General features: G+C 33.0%; 1 protein-coding gene across 1 annotated transcript in view; it reads right to left on the bottom strand.

Annotated features, from left to right (window-relative positions):
- Positions 1-21,539, bottom strand: part of LOC134857298 (rhodopsin-like) — a 73,034-nt gene that overhangs the window by 34,732 nt on the left and 16,763 nt on the right. Inside the window, exons 2-3 of the mRNA XM_063873685.1 lie at positions 9,441-9,574; positions 5,333-5,554 (exon numbers count right to left, since the gene is read on the bottom strand). Of these exons, the coding sequence (XP_063729755.1) occupies positions 5,333-5,554; positions 9,441-9,574 (356 nt within the window). The remainder of the gene's footprint in view (positions 1-5,332; positions 5,555-9,440; positions 9,575-21,539) is intronic.

The following is a 21,539-nucleotide window of genomic DNA, read 5'->3' as shown; positions in this document are numbered from 1 at the left end:
CAGTTGATCAATAATCAAGCAGCCGAAATAGTACTTCGATTTGTGGTTAAAAAACAAAAAAAATTTTGGAGCAATTTTTGTTGTCGCCATCAAAAAAACTGCCAGTCATACAGTTTCCATATATTGAAATTGTATGACTAGCATTTTCTCGACAAAATGTTTTTCTTTTTTATTTAGTACAATTCACCGAATTTTATGCCCAAACAAGAAAAAAATCCTTTGAAAATTCGATGACACCATTTTTGCAAAAAGTTTGAAGTTTGTATGACTAGTATTTTTTCATAGACTTAGTTTATGGAATTGAATGATTAGCAATACCGGTTTATGGAGGTCAATCCGGGTAGTTAAGAATTCGAAAATTGACTGAATAAAAAATACTCCAGCATAAATATTCCGCACTTCATTCGAAAGTCGGAAAATAATTGTGCTAAAAAAATTCCAAACTGCATAACTAGCTTCGGTTTTTATCCCTATAAAAGTTTCCGTAATCGAAATTATAGACTTTGACTTAACTGGTAAATTACTTGAAAAATATTGTTGCTTTAGCTCAAAATGAGAGGTTTTTACTTCAAATTTTTGACCTGGCATTTCGTATTAAGTCCCACTGAATGATAAGACTCTTGTGACAAAAAAAAATTAAATTGTAATTAAAAATAGCTGTAATGTTTTCTACAAAAATTGAATTGTATTTAAAAACTCTTGTTTTGTTTTTTACTTTACTTATTCTCAATTTTTTTAATCTCGGGGGTCTCTTTTCCTTCTTGCCACCACAAGTTTCGAGTGGTTATCGAGTGATTTTACAAGGTTAAAAATGAAGAGTAATAAGATAAGTATTTTTTAACAAACTTTTTAAACAATCAGATCATTCATTCGAAATTTCTACTTGTAAAATTTTGCAGGTGAAACTACCCACTCAAAATTTCCTGAACTGTTCTTATCTGCCAATTCGGATTATATCCGAATTACACTCCTTGCACTTGAACTTAAAAATATTACGATAAAGTCAGATGAAGCTTTTTTATAATTCGGCATCGTAAATCAACCAATAGTTTACTCCAATTTATTCAAAAATTGTCCGATTTCAAAAACTTCAGGTGAATGCTCATTTTCGGCATTGCTTAACAACAATTTTTTTGACATTGTTGTTCTTGGCTTATTTCAGGAAGAACAATTTTTGAAATGGCTGCAAATAGCCAGCAAATGAATGGGAATAACTATCAGGCCATGGCAGTCATTGAAGAAGTAATTCTTCTGAACTTTTCGAAAACATGCTGTTTTTAGCTCTTGTGTCATACGCTTTTTTACATTTGGTAAAAACGCCCTTAGAATTTAAAAAAGAACCCTGGACGCTAGATTGAACTTGGTAAACAGGTAAACTATAGGATGATAGCTTGGTTTTAATTGAATTATATGTTTAAACCAAACGTTTTTTTTATAAACTCATCCTACGAATCAAAACAGTCTATTTGAAGTAGCAAAAAAGTGACTAATTAAAAGTTGATTTGAATCAATTTATTTTTAATTGTGACTTCGCAAAAACTTCTTGAGCTGGAAATGCCCAACTTGAATGTAATTGTGATATTTTTCTCCTCTGCTTGACAACAAAAATTATTATTTGAACCTGTATTTGTTATTTAGCAAAATAACATGGGCTGTTTTTATTTTCCATCCGACAAACCGTGTTTTTTGTTCCAACTTTCGAAGAAACTAACAGAATATTTGCTCAGGGTGGTTTTTTCTCCAGACAAACTTCGACTTTTAACTGGCCATTTTTGACGGGATTCTTTCATCGTCCAAAAATTAGTTTTGCCCCGATCTCAAAAATAAAAAATATTTCACTTATGATCTTTTTTTGTAAAGTTATAGGGGTTTGAAGTCGGCAAATTTGGAATAATTTAGGCGCCATTTATTTCGTACTAATAACGCGTAAGCGGAGATTTAATCATCTTTAGAATCGTTCCAAATGGACAAAAGGCTTGCTACTTTGTCTATTCAAAACTTTGCTCAATGGAAAATATATCACTATGAGCTTTACACAGCATGTGAGGAGATGATTTTGAAAAAACACAAAATATAATATTTCGAAATTGTTTTATTTTGATCCGTTATTTAAAACAAACACTATTCCATAGACTCCAGGATGCAGTCGGAACATTCAAGGCGTAGCCTTGACAGTGCAGTCTTGTTTATATACATAGACGAAATTTTGGAACAAAATCGGGTGAAAAACAAGGCGGCACTCTTCCACAAATTTGCTTTTTTTTCCAAGATAACATGGATTCAATTTAGAAAACATACCAATGTTTGCTTTCACTGGATGTCTAGCTGTGAGACTAACATTAATGTGAGATAATTCTGCATAATCCCGAGAAGATAATTATTTTTAAATTTTCCGAATTTCGAAGATAATTCTGCATCAATAAACCAATTTTTTCCCGCACTCCTTGTCCGTTTTAATAATAACATCAATATGAGAAAATGTTGTATAATCCCCAGAGGCTAATTTTTTTTTTCAAGTTTCCGACTTTATGCTTTTGGGTGTTTTTTTTTCAATCAATTTTCGATTTTTTAGCAAAACTTTATGACAGAAGTTTCTTACACCACCTGAAAAACTATGTTGTCAGGAGCTACTAAGAAGAAAATATTTGCCTAAGATTAGTTTTGTACAAATTTGGATGTTTATAAGTTTTTAATTTAGCCAATTTGGGATAATTAGCGCGCGATACATTGCGTTCTTATAAGCTGGCTAGCGGCTGATTAAACAATTCCGTATAGATTTATTGCAAATTTTCAGCCTTAACCTTAAGACACGCTCATGACTTGCTTTATTTTTGAATTTTTATCTATTTTAGCATGTGGGGGAGAAACTGAAGATAATACTGAAAAAAAATGTATTTATGATTTTTTTTACAATCATTACTTCAGTTTTCAACCAAAAAATCTTTTTAGGCCGAAAGTCTGGTCTTTTTGTACTAATTTTTGTTTGTGAAACTTTTTTTCTTCTCATGCTGATGGGAACGACAACCCGGGCTGACCAAAAATATTAGTCATACAACATTCATTTATGAAAATGCTAATCAAACACTTTTCAGGATCTTCCATAAGTACAGAAAAATGCATGAAAGTTCTATAGTAAATGATTTTTCATATATGAACATTCTATGAAAAGCATTTTTCCATATGCCAATTTTTTCTCAAAATTTTTTTGGTTGCGTTCGCAACACGACACAAATGAAAACGACCCCGAATAATTCAAAACAAGAGTCACCAATGCTTTGGCAGTCTGGCATGTACAATGCCTTAGACGCGACTTGAATATAAATGTCTTACACAAACAGTATAATGAAAATATCAAACTTTTATTTTTGGCAACGAGTTTTAAGAATGACCATGTTTGATATTTAATCTAATCAGGCGTTGATCAAGGCATACACAAACATGCCATGCATAATAAAGTTTTGAGCATTTTTTGAAAAAATTTATTCTGAGATTAAGTTATGCACACAAAAATTTAAACTTTGCAAAAAAAAAATTTCGGAAAATGTTTGTTTCACTTCGTTGAATTTTGTAGTCGTCATCAAAAAAACTGTATGTCAAACAATTTTATTATATGGAATTAGTATAGGTAGCATCTTTGCCAAAAAAAAAATTTCATGACAATATTAAAAATTTTACGCCATGAGAAAAAAAATTTTGAATTTCGATTACACGATCACGATTATAGCAAAAAGGTATCAGATTTGAATGAATAGCATTTTTTAGTTCTTATTTTCCATTTCTTTCTTAGATATAGTTAATGACATTGTTTGATCAGCGATTTTTTGTCTATGTAGGTCAACCCGGGGAGAGATTTATTAGGCATCTGTATTAATAATAAGACCAAATGGTTTGATTCAATTTAATTTGGAACGTATTAATCCACAGCTCACGCGTATTAAAGGAATTCAATATAATCGCGCTTTAATTATCCCAAGTTAGCCAAATTAGCAACTTTTCAACCCCCGTAATTTTTGAAAAGTTTTTTTTTCATTTGAGCTCCGGGTAACAGTATCTTACAGATAATATCAAAATTTCCGTCAAAATTGCTTAAATAAAAAGTGAAAATTGACTGACTAAAATAAACCTGCCCAAGCAAAAATATTCTGTTTTCTTTTGAAGTCGGAACAACTAATCAAAGTGAGTTCGCATTTGATATATCGTAATGAGATCAAAGCTGCAGACAAATTTTCGGGAAAAACTGCATTTGAAACAGAATTGGAGAAAACTTTCAGCTTATATCCATGCTGTTCGTTAGTTTGTTTACTTTCTGCTCTCATTCTATAAAGCCAGATCAAATTGAGGCAAGCTAACTTAAACACATAAAGAACTTGGTGCAAATTGCATCAATTAGGCATTGACATTTTAGGTTGAGAACACGTTCAATATTATTGTTCCGACCATTGAAAATGGGGTGGAACTTTGTACTCAATTGTGTTCTAGCTTTTTTCGCTTTATCTTTTTATTTTCCACGCAAAAACAGGTACCACAAACAATCATCTGTCTGCGCTGAGTGATATATCATATTGATATAAGCCCTTTCAGTCGTGATTCGAACGATCTTTAAATTTTCAAAAAAATTTTCTGTGACGAGAAGAACCGGTTCGAAACTTTTGATTTTTCGTCCTAATTCGAGCGAATAAGTAAGCTTGCAATCGCTGAAATTAAGCCGTAACAACTTATATTTAATCAAGAAAATTTTTTTCAGTACTATAGCGCTTTATTGGAATCAAAGACTTCAAAAATTCAAAAAAAAACTGCAAAAAAATGAAAAATTTTTGAAAATTTTTTGTTGATTTTTTTCCTGGCCATTTTTCTACAAAAATTGTTTTCCAATTTGCGTATTTACTAAAACTGTCGAAAATACCAGAGTTTTTCGTTATGACCGTTTTTATCACACCACGGCAAAAAACGATCCTAACTTGAAAAAAAATGTTGTATTTTAAGACGATGGTCGGAAAATTCTGTGCTACTTGCACAGTAACCGGCTGTCCTTATTTGATTTGAATTTTTTTCCCCAATTTTTCACCAAAACCATTTTTTCGTTTTAAAAATAGCATTCAAGATTTCAGGGCTTTGGAGCATCAAGTCGGAACATACGAGCCGTCTTCGATCAAAAATGCTCAATTATTGAGTTCTTGAATGATTTTTTTTATTGAAAACGGCTCGTATTTTCCGACTTGATGCTCCAAAGCCCTATATCCTATATGTTCCGAAACTCAATTAACTTGAGTGAAGTGGTTTTTCAAGAAAAAAAAGTACCACTGTTAGTTTTAGTCGAGTAGCAGTTTCCTACCGTTCAAAGCGAAGCCCCCGTAGCCGAACAGTGGTAGAACTGCAAACATAGAAGCATACAGCCAGACGAACACGATCATGCGAATGGAGCGTCGCTTGGTGGCAATGCGACGCACGTCTAGTGGGAAACAGACCATGACGTAGCGGTCATAGGCTATAATGGCCATAGAACAAATGGATCCAAGGCCACCGAAAGTGGCGAAACATCCTGATATGGTGCATCCTGAAACAACAAAAGGACCTTTTTAAATGTCCCACCTCCCCCCGCTCAATTTTGCAAGCTACACAACTACACCCCTTGCAGGGGGGAGATTCGTTACTAGGTACAAAATTCACTTATGCTTAACGTTGAATTAAGTGTTTAAAGGGGTGGCAAAATAATAGATAAAATACACGTTGGATCAAGTTAATTGAATCAAACCCTCCCTCCCCCACGCCCTACAAACCTACAAATACAAAATAACATCCTTTGCCCCATTCAGTTTCGACAAAAATACTAAATGCAAGTAAAATACTCGGCTCTTATTGGTTGAAAACTTTTACTAAAAACCATGCTTTCATCTTTATCACGAATTCAATCAGTTCGCTTCAGGCGGTAGCAAAAAAACTTCAGGTGGTTGCGGACTTTAACACGATTGAAAACATCACAAGAATAGCTGGTAATAACTTTTTGCTCTAGAAGTACTGAACTTAATCGGAAATTATGACAGTATAAAAATTATGGCGGACATTATAACAGTATAAAAACAAACAAAAGAGAAGCTTGTTAAATCAAACAATCGCTAGGCGCCCAATTAGTAGAAAATTATCAGTCGAAAATTTGATGTTCATAAAATCGATTGTTAGCATCATTACTCTTTTTCCCTCCCCGACCCCACCTGCAAAATTTTACAAAAAAAATGTTTGTTAACGTGTCCAATTGTTATGAAAATAGCAGACCAATTAAGCCATGACAAAAATATTGGCGTCCAGATAGTTAACATTGTAAAATCACTCGTTACATCATTAAATTGATGCTTGCGAGATATGGAGGTGTGTACGTGGGAAGGGGACAACCACCTCATTTTGCTCACTTTAGAATTAAGCAGTTTATGGAACAATTTTTTTGTTTGCCGCTTAATTCCTCCCATTTTCCGCCAAAATTCCGCCATTTAACTTGTTTTGCTTATTATTAATCCAACCATATAGGAACTTTGTATTCGGGTGTTTTAAGTTTTTTAATTTTTTTAATTTTTCTTTTATTTTCCACGCAAAATCAGCTACCACAAACATTCATCGGATAGAACTGAGTGATATACCATATTTCAGCCGTGATTCGAACGACTTTAAGAAATTTCGAAAATGTTTTTCCAGTGTCGAGAAAAACCGGTTTGAATTTTTGATTTTTCGTCTAATTTCGAGCGAGTGATCAGGCTAAGATTAGCTTTTTCTTAATTTAAGCCTTAAAAAATTGAATCTAGTTTTCGGAGTTTTTAGCGTCATCTTAGTGATCAAAAATTTCAAAAATTTGAAAAGATTTAAAAAGTTTTGAAAATGTTTCCGATTATTTTGTTTTTCTTCTTTTTTGTCAAAAATTGTTTTCCAGCTTGCGTATTTTATATGACTGTCCTGAATGCCTAAGCTCTACTTTTTTGTTCAGATCTTTTAATCACACCACGTCGAAAAAACGACACGAACTTGAAAAAAAGTTGAATTTATTAAGACTGATCAGAACATTCTGTGCTACTTACACAAATACGGCTGTCCTTTTTAGGTTCATGGTATAAATGCAGATCCGTCTTTTTATCCCTTACACTATTGTTTTGTTCCTCCTACTTGAAAAATTTTCAATTTCATTTATTTCGCAGGAAAACTTGCAAAAAAGGTTTTTAATTTCTTGCAAATTTTCGAACTTATATTGCGACCACTTGTGCACTTATAATTATAAACAGCAATGCGGTCAAGTAAAATCTACTCGGACAAAAACAAACCCAAAAAAAATCATAATAAGTGTTGTGATTTTTTTGAATTTCCTTTTCCTATTCGATTAGATATTACTTGATCGAATTGATGATGATATTATTTAAGCGCATAATATATATACAAAATTAGCAAAAAACACGATGTTTTTCAAGTTTTCATAAAAATTCGTAAATTGAATCTTCCTTAATTGAGAGCAGCAAAGCAGTAGTGTAATTGACACGAGTCAAGTCTGTCTGAAAATTGAACGTTGTTATTTTTTGACTGAAACTGTTTTTCTAATTTTTTTTCTGAAATTGTTTCAAATCAACTTGTTATTGTGCTCATTCCAAACTAAATTGCCTTTTTGAGGATTTATATTTATTTTGAAATGCCTTCGAAGATAGTGTTTGATTTCAAAAAAAATGAGCGAAAGCAAAAAGACACGGAAAAACCTTCGAAACTTCAGGGGCGACGAGCTTCACAGCACTGGTAGTATTTTTGACAAACGGAATTTTTTTACGATCATTTTTTCAGTGAAAACTTATGACATGCAAGTTTTCAATAAATAGAACCGTAGAAAAAGCTTTTTAATCAGAATTTTAAAAAAAAACTTCTTGTTTTTCTGTTTGTTATTGTTTTCTGCTCAAAGCTACGACACCCATGAACATTTTAAATCTATTATGATAGAAAAAAAACTGATTTGTTTTTTCCATCTTAATAGGCAACAATTTGGGCAACATTTTTTGTTAGATTTGGGGTTTTTTAGATCAGATACATGAGAAGATCAGTCCTTACTTTTTCAATATACATTTTTGTTCCAGCCTTTCTCGGATAATTAAAATGATCTATGGATTATAATCCAAATCTTAGTGTATTTTCTAGCCAAAATTGAGTGCCTCAAAAAAGTTTGTATGAGGTCTATCATGTGTATATAATCATCATCTTAAGGCCCTTTTGGTTGTGATTTGAATTCCTAAAAATTTTTAAAAAATTATCCCTGTGTAACCAGAAAAACTGTTTTGAATATTTTCGATATAAAGACTGAATCAGACAAAACTTTCTGTGAAGTTGATTTGCCAAATTTTCTTCTAATAGAATTTAAACGCTATTTTTTTAAAACTTTTTTCAGAAATAAATTATCGCTCATTCTGATTTTTTTTACCTTATTCAATCGATGAAAGCAAAATCCTGATTTTTTTAACCTCATTTCAAGAAAAAGAAAAAAGAAAATTTAGACAATCATATTAAAATCATATTAAAAATTTCGACTTAATTTCAGTTTAGAATTTTCTTTTGATTTTTTAAAAATCAATTTAATCAAAACTTTGTGCGACTATTCTTGTCATAAACTCAAAACAACGCAGTCAGTGGATTTGTCCCCTTGGTCAGCTTGTCACACCTTCGGTAGTGTCATACGACAATCATTTTTGGCTGACCGATCATAGTATTTATAAAAAGCGCCTGAGGCATTAAATTCCATTAATTTTGAGCGGACAGAGAGCGCCAAAAAACGCATTTGTGTAATGAAAAATTTTCAAAGATTGCCTCAAAACATTTTTTTTGCTCGTTTTTTTTTCTGTTTGCCCCTGTCTTAATAGTCTTTGGGATAGCTCATAAAATCAATTTCGTCAAAAAAACCCCTAACTCGAGAACTTCCTGTATCCGCGCTTGTCCTTGTGACCATAATATAAAAAACAAAAAAACATCCGTAAATATTATAATAATTTTTTTTAACAGGGGCCGATTTGGGGGGACGCCTTCCCCTTCCCTCAGGAATTCGATCCCCTGCCGACCCAAAGGGTTCCCCTTTGGTATTTTTTAAGAAATCTATTTTTGGCCAACTGACCCTAAAATTTTTCTAAAGGCGCCAATAAATACAAATTTTGAGGGGGGAGTACAAATTTTCCAAAAACTGCCCAAAAACGATTTGGCCGAAACAGCGTCTTTTTAGTGCTTTAGGAAAGCTCGGAAAATCAATTTAGTCGATCTAAAAAAAGTCCGTTTACAAATTTTGATTTTTTTTTGAAAATCCGCCCCCTCGAGAAAATCCTTGATCCGCCCCTTTTTAACCCAATTTTTTAAGATTTTTCCAATGACTTGCACCACGATTGATTTTTTTAAAAAAAGATTAATTTAAGTAAATTTTGTCACAAAACGGAACGGAATACCTATGGTTCCGAAGTACCAGCCGCGTGTGATGCTGGACACGAGTGCCACTGGCTGACAGGAGAGGACCATGATGAGGTCGATCACCGCCAGGTTCAACAGCAACATGTTCTGCGGTGTCCTCAGAGACCTCGTCCTGAACAAATAACAAAAATGCTAATTCTTAGAACAATCAGCGGGGTCTTTTCTGTTTTATGGCCCAAAAACTGATCTCTTCCTATTAATAAAACTTAACCATTATTCTCGAATCTGATTGATTGAAGCAACTATCAATTAAATGAAATCTCGTTTTCAATAAAAACAGAAGCTCAACTAACATTTTGATCGTTTTGGGCCGTAAATTAGAAAATACTCAATCATCGGCTTGAAGGGATTTTTGGGGACCGGCCTATCAGCATGTGTGTGCATTAGCATGCCCATGTAAAAGAATGTAATTTGAAGATTCGCTAGTTCACAATATTTGCAATTTTGAACAGAGAGCATTTAGCCGAATTTTGAATCAGGCGAAAATGAATTTTCAGCAGACATAACAAAGTAAATGGTTTTCGAAATTATTTAAAACTTTAGTCTAATTTGTTTTTTGTCTGACAGCCCATTCAATTAAAGCAATTATTGCATGCTAATATGCACACATGCTAATCGCCCGGAGTTTTTATCGCTTCCATGCCCCCTCTATTATCGTTAATTGCAATTTTTTTTTTGACTTTCTATTTTGAATTTTGGTCGATTCAATGTTTCGCGGTTTTCCTATCATTGAAATAATTGTTCTTTTAGTTGATGATCCGACTTTGTACCATCTGCAATATATCTTTATTCGGAGCTCATATAGAAAAAAATCTTGAGAAATTTAGCCACTTAGGGATAACTAACGCGCGATATGCTGCTTTCTCAGAGGCGGATTAATGAGTTCCAAAGTGAAACAAGACTGCTAGTATCAAGGCAAAATTTTTTGGTAAATCATGCCCCACAAGCTATTTAAAGTACAACGTTTTTAAGCACATTTTAATGTATTAGTTACAATAAATATCATGCCTCCTTTCAAATACAAACAGTTTCTAAGCCGAAATTGTAATGTCGATTCTTGTCTGGAGAAAAAAATACCCGGAGCAGAAAAATTCAGTCACTTTCTTCGTAAATTGTCAAAACAAGAGACTGCTCGTATCAATGCAATGCTTTGAATGCTCCGACTGCTTTTTAAGGTCTATAGACTAGTGCTCAAACAAAAAATTGATGATGAAACTTTTAAATAAAAAAATCGGAATTTTTCAATTTTTTTTATATCAACCCCCTAAGCGCTATGCAAAATTCTAAATGATTTATTTCGCTTATGACAAAGTATTAAATAAGCAACCACATATCAAGCCTCAATTCAATTTGGTACAATTTCTAAGACGGATTAAATCCTCCTCTACACGTTACTAGCACGAAATATGTCTGGCGTTATTTGTACCAAATTAGCAATCTTTAAACCCTGAAAACTAAACAAGAAAAGATCAGATTATCTTAGTAATCTGAACCCTCACCAGCTCTATGCGTTCAAGATTTTTTCAGATATTTAATGATCTGTAAAGTAAACAAATTAGCTCGGAGCCCTTAAAACAATAGATTAGGGGCTAACTGATCTCAAGTAAGATATGGTGATCTTGTAACAATTACCGCCCCACTCACTCCACCCGCTCAAAAACCATCGACATATACTTTTTTTTTTCAAATTGGCAATCTCTAATCACCTATAGCTTTAAGAAAACTGATCACATGCGCAATATATTTTTTACTTTTAGCTCAAGGCAACAAAATTTTTGGAAAGAAAAAAAAATCCATCAAAAATGGCTATATAAACTTCGAAACTTGTCTGGAGAAAAAAATAACCCCAAGAACAAACATTCCGTCACTTTTTTCCAAAATTGCAACAATGAGGCAAATCATTTGGTTTTATCATTCAGCCAGTTATTAAATACATCTCTCTGCTGTTTAGATTGGCATGTGATCAGTTTTTAAGTCACAAAATTAGGATTTAAAAATGACCATATTTCCTATAAAAATTATTTAAAAAAAAAATTAGAACTTAAAAAAGACCATAATTCCTATAAAAACTCAATTATAATCTCGTTTTGCACCATAAATTTGTCGCTCAATATACATTTTTTTATACACACACACACACACATATATATTTATTAGTCAAATAATAAAAATACGTTCAAATCAATTGTGAAAATTCATGCAAACAAGAAAAGTTTTGGAAAATGGCTTCAACAGAACAAAGTTTCTTAGGTCTTGATCAGTCCGGCTAACAACTTTATCTGGTTGAACCGTATCACGTTGTTGAATTAGCCAATCAGATTCAGCCACATAAATTTCAGTTCAAGATGTATAAATACTAACTTTGGGTCGTTTAGTGCATAAGACCCAATAATTGGACCAGTTGATTAATGATTTTTAATTTAACAAAAATTGGGTATTCAATTACAAAGTCACTTAAAATAAACCTTAGAATTGTACAAAAAATCGTAAATCTTTCTGTTCCATGCACCTCATGAAAGATCAACTTTTAACAAGTTTCAAAAAATCTAAATAACAGTTACGCAAATCAATTTACTGATCTGTTAATTTACGGATACACCAGTTTGCTGAACGCATACCTCACCATATATATGCGTTCAAGTTTCTTCTTTCAAGGTTTTAACCATCTCTGTGAAGTGAAAAAGTTAGCTCGAAGCTGGGCCCTTAAAATAAAAGATTAAGGGATGACTGCTCTCAAGTAGGATATTGCAGATCTTGTTACAATTACCTCCGCACTCTTTCGAGGACCAACGTTTCACCCACAGGCATCTGAGAGCCGTTGATAAGACCCAATCTAACCAACTCCTAAGGGATTCAACCAACAGACTGTTTGAAGGTTCCTGCCTAGGGAAATAATTTATGGCGCCAATTTTACGGCGAAAATCGCACCAAACACAAACATTCGATCACTTTCTTCCAAAGTCGGAATAATGATGCAATTATTTGGTTTTATTAATTAGTCAGACATTAAATACATCTCTCTGCTGTTTAGAATGATGTGTGAAAAAAAATAAAGAAAAATTACTTTTTTCACTTAATTCCTGTTTTTCTATCAAAAATGTTTTAAATGGCCTGAAAATGCAGTAAAAATGTTGAGGTTTTCACTCTGATACACGAGCAGTTCGTTTTTGTTTAGATTAGTTTACTTTGTCTTCAAATTTAATCAGAAACTCAAAATGATCATAGTTCCTACCAAAAATCTTTTGAAATCAATTATACTCAGTTACAATCTCGTTTTTGCCATAATTTTATCACTCAACAAACGCAACTAAGAGTTGATGATAGTTTTGCTGTTAATAGCAAAATTTTTACACCTCGATGTCTCGTCCTTTTTTTGATTCATCTGAACACAAAAGTTTTGCAAAATATATGTATTATCTAATTCTGGAATGGGAATTGTTGCTTCACCCTATCTATCCATTTATCTATCTATCTATCTATCTATATATATATATATATATATATATATATATATATATATATATATATATATATATATATATATGTGTGTGTGTGTGTATATATATATAAATTTTTCTAAAGCCACCTTCAACGCCAATATATACTAACTTTGAGAGGGAGCCAAAAAAGGCAATTTTTTGTCAAAGTTTTCCAAAAAAAGCCCAAAAATGACTTTTTTTATGTTTTTTTTTAAATTTGCCTGCAGCGCAGAAAATTTGGTCGAAGCATCGTCTTTTTAGTGCTTTAGTAGAGCTAAGAAAATCAATTTGTTCGACCTAAAAAAAGAAAAGGTCGTAAATATTTTCGAAAATTTTTTTAAAATCCGCCCTCCCGCCCTCGAGAAAACCCTAGATCCGCCCCTGTATATATAAATGTATATTATATATATATGTGTGTGTGTGTGTGTGTGTGTGTGTTGGTGTATAAAAAATGTATATTGAGCGACAAATTTATGGCGCAAAACGAGATTATAATTGAGTTTTTATAGGAATTATGGTCATATTTAAGTCCTAATTTTGTGACTTAAAAACTGATCACATGCCAATCTAAACAGTAGAGAGATGTATTTAATAACTGGCTGAATGATAAAAGCAAATGATTTGCCTGATTGTTGCAATTTTGTAAAAAAGTGACGGAATGTTAGTACTTGAGGTTTTTTTTTCTCCAGACAAATTTCGACGTTTATATAGCCATTTTTGATGGATTTTTTTTTAATTCGAAAAATTTTGTTGCCTTGAGCTCAAAGTAAAAATTATATTGCGCATGCGATCAGTTTTCTTAAAGCTATAGGTGATTAGAGATTGCCAATTTGTAAAAAAAACTATATGTCGATGGTTTTTGAGCGGGTGGAGTGACTGCATATTCACCTGGTTTATAAATATAAATCTTTTATATACAAAATTATGTACACTGAATAAAAAACAACTACTGCATAAAACGTAAATACTTATTTTTACATGATAAATTGAGTTTTTCAAGTCTTTTGATAAGGTTGAGCACATGGTTTGTTGAGTTATGAAAGAGATAAAATTTCTGTGCCAAACTTTCACAGCCAAACTTTCGGTACAAATAGCAAAGTACAGCCTGTTAAATTTGAGTGCGTTCAGTAAATCACTACAGAATTCAGCAAATTACTAGATCACCAAACCTAACCATGTAATGATAACAATAATGGCAAAATCAACGATTTTTTGTTTATGAATGTTAATGTAATTGCAGCTAAACTGTTCAAATATTAATCAAAAACTAAGAAGTTACCATGAACTAAAACCGATGGTTAAAATGACACGGTACCAAAAGGGAAAAAATATTTTACAAAATATCTTATAACAGCTCTCATTTTACTTTTTCAAAATAAACATTCACATTTCTTCTTTCAAAGTTTTTTAATGATATTGATCTGTGAGGTGAAAAATTACCTCAAAACTGGTTCCTCTAAAACAATGGCTGCACTCGAGTTAGATATGGCAGATATCGTAACAAATTTTTTCCTCCGCACTCTTTCGAGGGCCCACAATTCCCCCAGTCGTTTTTGTTACCCGTTGCGATAAGACCTAATCCAACCAACTCCCGAGGGTATCAACCAAGGGACAGTCTAAAGGTTCCCGCCTAGGGTACTAGTTTACAATACCTGTTTTTGACCGACCGACCCTAAAAAATTTCTCAATCCATATTCTAAATTGGAGGAGGCGCGCCCCTGAACGCAAACTTTTGGTCAAAAAAAATCCAAAAAATGAACAAAAACGTAGCACACAACAAGGCAGAATAAGGCGTTTCTAGTGTTTGATGAGAATCAGGAAAACTAATTTACTCGACCTATATAAAACTAAACAAGAAAATCAAACGTCTGGCCTCCGGACAAAAATCCTGGATCCGCACCAAAAATGATCCAAATACGTTTGTGGTATCGGTTTTAATACGCTTTTAAACCATTTTTTTGGATTATTGAAAATATTTGATATATTTGATCAACATAGGGAAAAAATATGTTTTTTTGTTTTTTCCAATAGCACCGCAAATCATTGCACAAAGCAAAAAAAAAGCAAAAAAAACTTCTAATTCAGGAGTTATCGTTCAAACTGAAAATTTCTTACCTGTTTTCATAATAGCAAAAAATCAGGATGAAATTTAAAAAAACATCTTAGAAAACAGAATTCAAGTAATTGGTAGTGCGAAACGCGGAAAAAAATTCTTTAGAAATTGTAATAAAAATTTTATAAAAAAGTTCCTTTTAAGTTAACCATTTCAACTTACTCGGGCTCACATTGGGAGGCCAAACTGTGTATTTTGTGAAGTGTAAATGGTTTCCGCAACAACGACGCTTTCTTTGTTCTTGTTTTGTTCTTTCCTTTTCTTTGTTGAATCTGACAAAGTTTTAGCAGGTTTAAAGACTTTTATCTGGATTCAAGAGACATACAAACACCAAATTGTGCGCTTATCCTTTGCACAATTTGGTCCTGTAATGCACGACACCCAGTTCGAGGTCCGCAACTTGAAACTTCACCAGCGCAACACAAACTTGACCAACATAGATCGGCGCGACTGAAAAAAGATGCCGCATCCGCGCGACCTAAATAAACGTCGCGACCGGCGCCACACCAAAAAATTTTCTACTGAGTCGCGCAGAAACATTTTCTCTTAAGTCACATCAAACTATCTTTTTCAAGTCGGGATGCGTTCAATTTTTTTTCTCAAGCCACGTTGCTAAAAAACTTTCCTTTGTCGCGCCGTCAAAGTCTTCTCTAGTCACGCCAACAAAATCAGTTCTTATTTCTTATGAATACTATTTTTCCATAGACTAATAAAAAACTTATTGTCATTGCAAGTTTATCTCCTAAAATCAGGGGGTGCAATTCTTGGCGACTGCTTCTGACTACCCCTTCCTCTCTAAATCTTCAACTGGATACCATTATTAAACCTATAAATTTTTTTAAAATTTTACTAATTAAATTTTTTTCAATTTATGAATCAAAAAAACTATTTATGAGAACACGCTAGTCCTGAAACTCCATATAAGACAAAAGTGAGACAAGCAATTTGTATTCTCGTACCCAACCGGGGCTGTTGTTTTAGATAGAAATGTTATTATGATTATCTAGCCAAACTTTCTCGTATTTTCTGAACAAAAATGATCTATTTCTTTTCTTAGTACAGAAAAAAAAGTTCTGGAAAGAAATAACCAGAAATCAGTTCACTGCGCAACCGCAACGAGATAAACATATTTCGAGTATACACAAAAACCGTAGCAATGCAATGCCAATTATTTTTTGTCATAACAAGTGTTGTTTTGCATTAAAGTAGTTAAACTCATGTAGCCTAGCGGCTTGTATAACCGTCTTCTGAATGGCAGATCGCCGGTTTGAAGCCTACCAGAAGATTCTTTTCAGCCATAAACAGCCTAAATGTAGCTGATTTTTGATCGGAAATAAGATGAAAAATAAAAAATATAACGAAAATCTCTGCTTTATTTAAACATTTCATAAAAAGTTTCTGACCAAAAACTAAGATCAGAAACAGAATTTTTCAGGTCAGAAGCAAAGAAATTTTTTGATACGGGTTATACATTTGCAAGGACTACATTATACATTTCCAAGAACTACAACAAATTTAAAAACGGAGGTCAACCCAGGCAACAAATTAGGTTTTCATTTTCGTACTGGTTTATTTTAACCAATCAGATTGAAGCCTCAAAATCCAATTTTCAAATCGACAAAAAATCTATTTTTGATTTTTTTGATCAATTTCAATTTTAACATATCTTTCTTAGGTCAATCGACCAAACTGACACCCCCGGCCAAAACATTCAAAAAAGTATTATGACCTCATAGAGCACTTTCTGGAAAGATTTTAAGAGTTTAAAAAGAGTTTGTTATGCGCGCCTTTATTTCAAAATTAAGAAATATTGGCGTATGCTCCTTTTCTTTGTATAATTTAAGAAATAATTTTGAAAATTATTTTAAATGTTTGACAGGCAGACAACGCACAATCACGCTAGAAAAACCAAAAAAAAAATAAAGCGATTGCTAGTTTTGGAAATAACCCAAATCTGACAGCGTGGGCGGTAACTTTAGCAGATCGAGCTTTTACAAGCAAACCAAGCTGAAACTTGCCTTTTTGGCGGACCAATGCAATTTAAATGACGCATAATTGATTGGCATTAGTAAAAGAGCGGCAAGGGGTTGAGCTTCCCCATCATACGGTTAGTCTACAAAAATATATCAGTTTTAAAAACAGAATAGACTCATACACTGATTCACGCGGACATTACCACTCGAGCCAAACATAAGCGCAGCGGAGCAAGCGGTCGCTATATGCCAATGCTGCGTTTTGAGTTGAATTTCTGATTTTTCAATTGTTTCGAGTGTGCGTGAAAATCAGTCTGCTAAAAAACTGGTCTGCTAAAAGAGCCAAGCACCAAATTGTCAGGTAATGAAATTTTTGATATTGTTTTTCTCATTCCAATTATGTAATGTTATAATAATATTTTAACCGTAATCTTCCGTATTCACTAAGAATAAGCACTCAAATCTAATCTTCATATTCTAGTCTGCCTCCAAATTTGAGGTTCATCCTTAAATTCACAGCTAACTAAACGTCGTCAGCGCAACTTTTCCGCTGCACATGGCTTCCAAATCTAACTGAACAAGACCGTAAATTCAAATTAAAGTATGTTTTGCATATAGCGAAGAATTCAATACTTCATATATCATGAATAATTTCAGTTAAGACGGATTAAATCTCCGCTTACGCATAAATTGTAAAAAAAAATACATCGCGCGTTGATTATCCCAAATTGGCAAGCTTTAATCTCCCACAACTTCACAAAAATGATAATAATACATTGAAATATATATTTTTTACACAGTTCAGTTATATATATATTTTTAAATTTTAGCTAAGGGCAACAATATCTTTTGGATGATATAAAGAATATACGTAAAAAGATACTAATTAAAAAGTCGAATTTCCCTGCAGTAAAAAACCACAGAGCACAAATTTTCCGTCACTTTTTTCGAAAGTCGGAAAAAAGGCTCTATGTGGTTAGTCCACAATATGACTTAGCTAGAATCATATAAAACAGCATTTAAAAAGAAAAAAATCATTCTGCTGCAAAATCGAATTTCGCTCTTTTTCTGCGCGTCTCAATTGTGAAACTCCGGCCTACAAATGTTCCTTCAAAAATTTCCGTTGAGTAATCGGAAAAACCTAAATTTTCCCATTTCTCCGCAGATATCCCTGCGGCATGTAGGAATGGTCTTCGAAATTGCCCATGAATAAGCAAAACATTCCGTTATTTCCGCGTTTTCGGTTAAAAAACTCTTCGGCTTATAGAAAATAGAATAAGAAGTCATTTTCGAAGTTTCGATTTTTTTTCCACCGAATTAATCGATAATTATCAGCCATAAAACATGTTGCTCAAAAATGTCCAGCAAAGGGCGGAACTTTCCGAACTTCCATTTTTCCGAACTTCCATTTTTCCGAATTTCCATTTTTCATGAAAGTCTAGACTGTAGGGTGTCGACAAAAAAAACGAAAAGATGCGGAATAAAACAGTTGAAATCAGCAGGTTGATTCGTTAAAATGTCATCGGTAAGTGGCATTTGAAGGACTAATTATGGGTTGATCCAGCTAAATCAAATTATATAATATTTTAAAAAAAAATCTGATGAGAAACCATGGGGGGACTTTGCTATGGACTTGCTAGAATTATAAAAAAGCATTTAATAGAAAATTTACTGATAAAAATGGGAAGAATATTTGTGCATGATTATGAAGAAATGGGCAGAAATTTTATATTGTCTTCGGGTATTTTGCGAGTTCTCTGCTCTTCATATATCGAAATTCAAATCGCAATTATAATAGCAGATTTTAACCCATGGAATCGCAATGAAAATGGCTTCTAGACAAGTTCCAAACACTTTTTATAGCGTTTTTTGCAAAAAAGGCAGAACTTGCGGCCAAAATCATTCCATTTTCCGTTTGCGAAAGCAAGATTTGATCATTTTCGGCAAAATATAATTTTTTTGTTCTCTTCGTGGATTTTTGTCTTTTATATTCCAACAATTCTGATCAAAAATTGCCAAAAACCTCGCCCAATCATTTTTCTCACGAGGCCAAATCCCCAATCTCAAAGTCGCTAAGAACATTTTTCTTAAACATTCTGTAATGTCTTTAGATAGAAATCTGTCATTTCGTGAAATGAAACATAAATGTTTACGACTTTTTATTAGAAAATTTTTTGCAAATTCGTTGTTGACAATTGAATTTTATTTAAATATAGTGCTTTGATGTAAACACTACCGTCTTGAGGGTCTACGGCTGCTAATTCTTTTTATGTTTTCATTCAATTTTTACCTTTTAACGGTAGTTTTAATTCTCTACCGGTGGGCGAAGAACATCAAATGTCTATAAAGTCATTAGATAGTTCGCTCTAAGTTGGTTTAACCTCTTTCATTTTATTCTCTGTACAATGAGTTAAAGAACAATTTGCGAAGCCTCCGGCTCTCCTAAAGCATGAGAATTATAAAGAACGTTTGCAACGGCAAAAACCGAGTTAAGGGTTGCTCAGCACAAAGGGTGTGGCGAAAAGCGGTTTTAAAAGCGCAAGCTAAATATATTCAACTATAAACGGGGATTTAATTAAGCTTTTCTGTACTTGTTTGAATTTTATATGAACTTTACATGAAATTTATATGAATTTGTTTGAATTTTATACTATCAAAAAGTCACAATCTAAACCTGAACCAAATAAAACACGACTTCTCGTATAATATTAAACTATTTTTAGACAATTCCATTGTCGGTTGTTAAAAAATTTACAAACCCGCCAACAATTTTACTGCATAGGAGAACACCATTGGATCTACAGGTCCGTTCACAAGCGTCTCAGTGCGGAAATTCATTTAGTAAGTTATTGATAATGGGTGGGTGAGAAATGACTTCTCTCTCACTATTTGAATGAAATTACATCATGTAGACCAAGTAGAACAAGAATTTATCAGCCTTGACAAAGATTTCTTTTCTGATTAGTTTTTGCCAAAAAATGAGAGCTGGAACATTTACTAGAAAAAGGCAAAAAAAAATTCATGGATCTTACTTAACTAATAGCAAGTATTTCTTAGGGGGTCTTCATTATCCAGGCTGTAGCAGTCTGAAAAACTATAGTTTAGAAAAATTCTTTGCAAGAAAATTATTGTGATAATTTCAAGAAATTTATTGTGATCAAGAAAATTATTGTGATAATTTACGATAATGTTTAAAAATTTTCTCAGCCTAACAGCAATTGACTCATTTGAGTTTTTGTGTATTGTTGTTGGTAGTATTCTTGCTATACTACGCATCTCAGAAAGTTTGTTCACTTCATTATCAGTAATGAGCTGGTTCAACATTTGAATAGGGTTTTCACATTTGAGAATTTTAAGCCACGATTTCACTATTTCATACAAATGGGTCTCCTCCGCAAAAACAGTTTTTTTTCAATCTTTGTTTTTGGATTGATTGGTATTTACGTGTTTTTAAAATGTTTTGAACAAGCGCCTCACGTTTTGCGCTAGAATATATATTTTGTCTTCTTTGTGGATGCGCCAGTCAAAACGCCACTCTGTAAAACAGGTTGCTTGAAAGTTTTGTAAGTTGTTTCAAGGTGCTTGGTTGAAAGACATTTTCGTTGCCTTTGAAAAATTCCGCAAAACTTTCTGAATTCTTCACCGATAAAAATGAGGTGTTTATCAAAATTTTTTTGTTTGTTTTGGTAAAAACTTGAGTTTTTGTTTAATCAGCATTAAGGATAAGCTTGTTTAGTTTTAACCATTCTGCTGGGTTGTTCAAGACAGTTTGGCGTTCAGCAGGCACAGTTATCAATTCTGTGTTTCCCTGTTCTGAGTCGATATCAATAATGAAAGTTATGAAAAGCAGTATACCAAAAATCGATACTCCAGGAACAAGTTTACAAGATTAGTGGCTACATACTGCTTCCTATGAATCAATTAAGATGCTAATAACAAACCAATTTCTCCTCTTACTCCACATCACTCGCATTTTTTAACAGGAGTAAGTGATCTTGTGTCAGTTTTACTTGATCGTGAAAATTGTGTCTTAAATTTTGAATCGATGAAACGGTTGGGTCATTTGTTTCGCGACATGATGAGGAACTACCAAATTGTTTCCCTTGTGCAAGTCAATTTTATTGAATTTTGATATCACGCGATTTTATATAATTTTTTTTCCAGTAGCTTAGTTTTTACTGGCAGTAGCGCAAATGGTCAAAAATTTGAAGGTTTGCCTGACCAGTCTCTTTGTAGACTGGAATCGTTTCGGCCAGACTAGGGCAATGTGGAAAAAATGGCAGTATCATAGCAATCTTAGAGTCTTTTGTTAAGTTTGGTGCCACAACCCATTTAAAATGTTTCGAAAATAGTTATTACAACTATAAAAACACGTGCAAAATTTTCTGTTTATTGATTCTAACACTTTAAAAACTTCCCCTTGAGTAATTGGTATATAGAAAAATGGCGGTGTGTGCTGCTCCAGAGTTAGCAACCTGTCATTAAACGTACTTCCCAGTTTTTAGCCAACTG

Source organism: Symsagittifera roscoffensis, chromosome 1 (assembly GCF_963678635.1).
Source record: "Symsagittifera roscoffensis chromosome 1, txSymRosc1.1, whole genome shotgun sequence".
NCBI classification, from domain to species: Eukaryota; Metazoa; Xenacoelomorpha; order Acoela; family Convolutidae; genus Symsagittifera; species Symsagittifera roscoffensis.
Note: the sequence above shows the minus strand (reverse complement) of the source record. Positions and strands in the feature narration are given on the sequence as shown.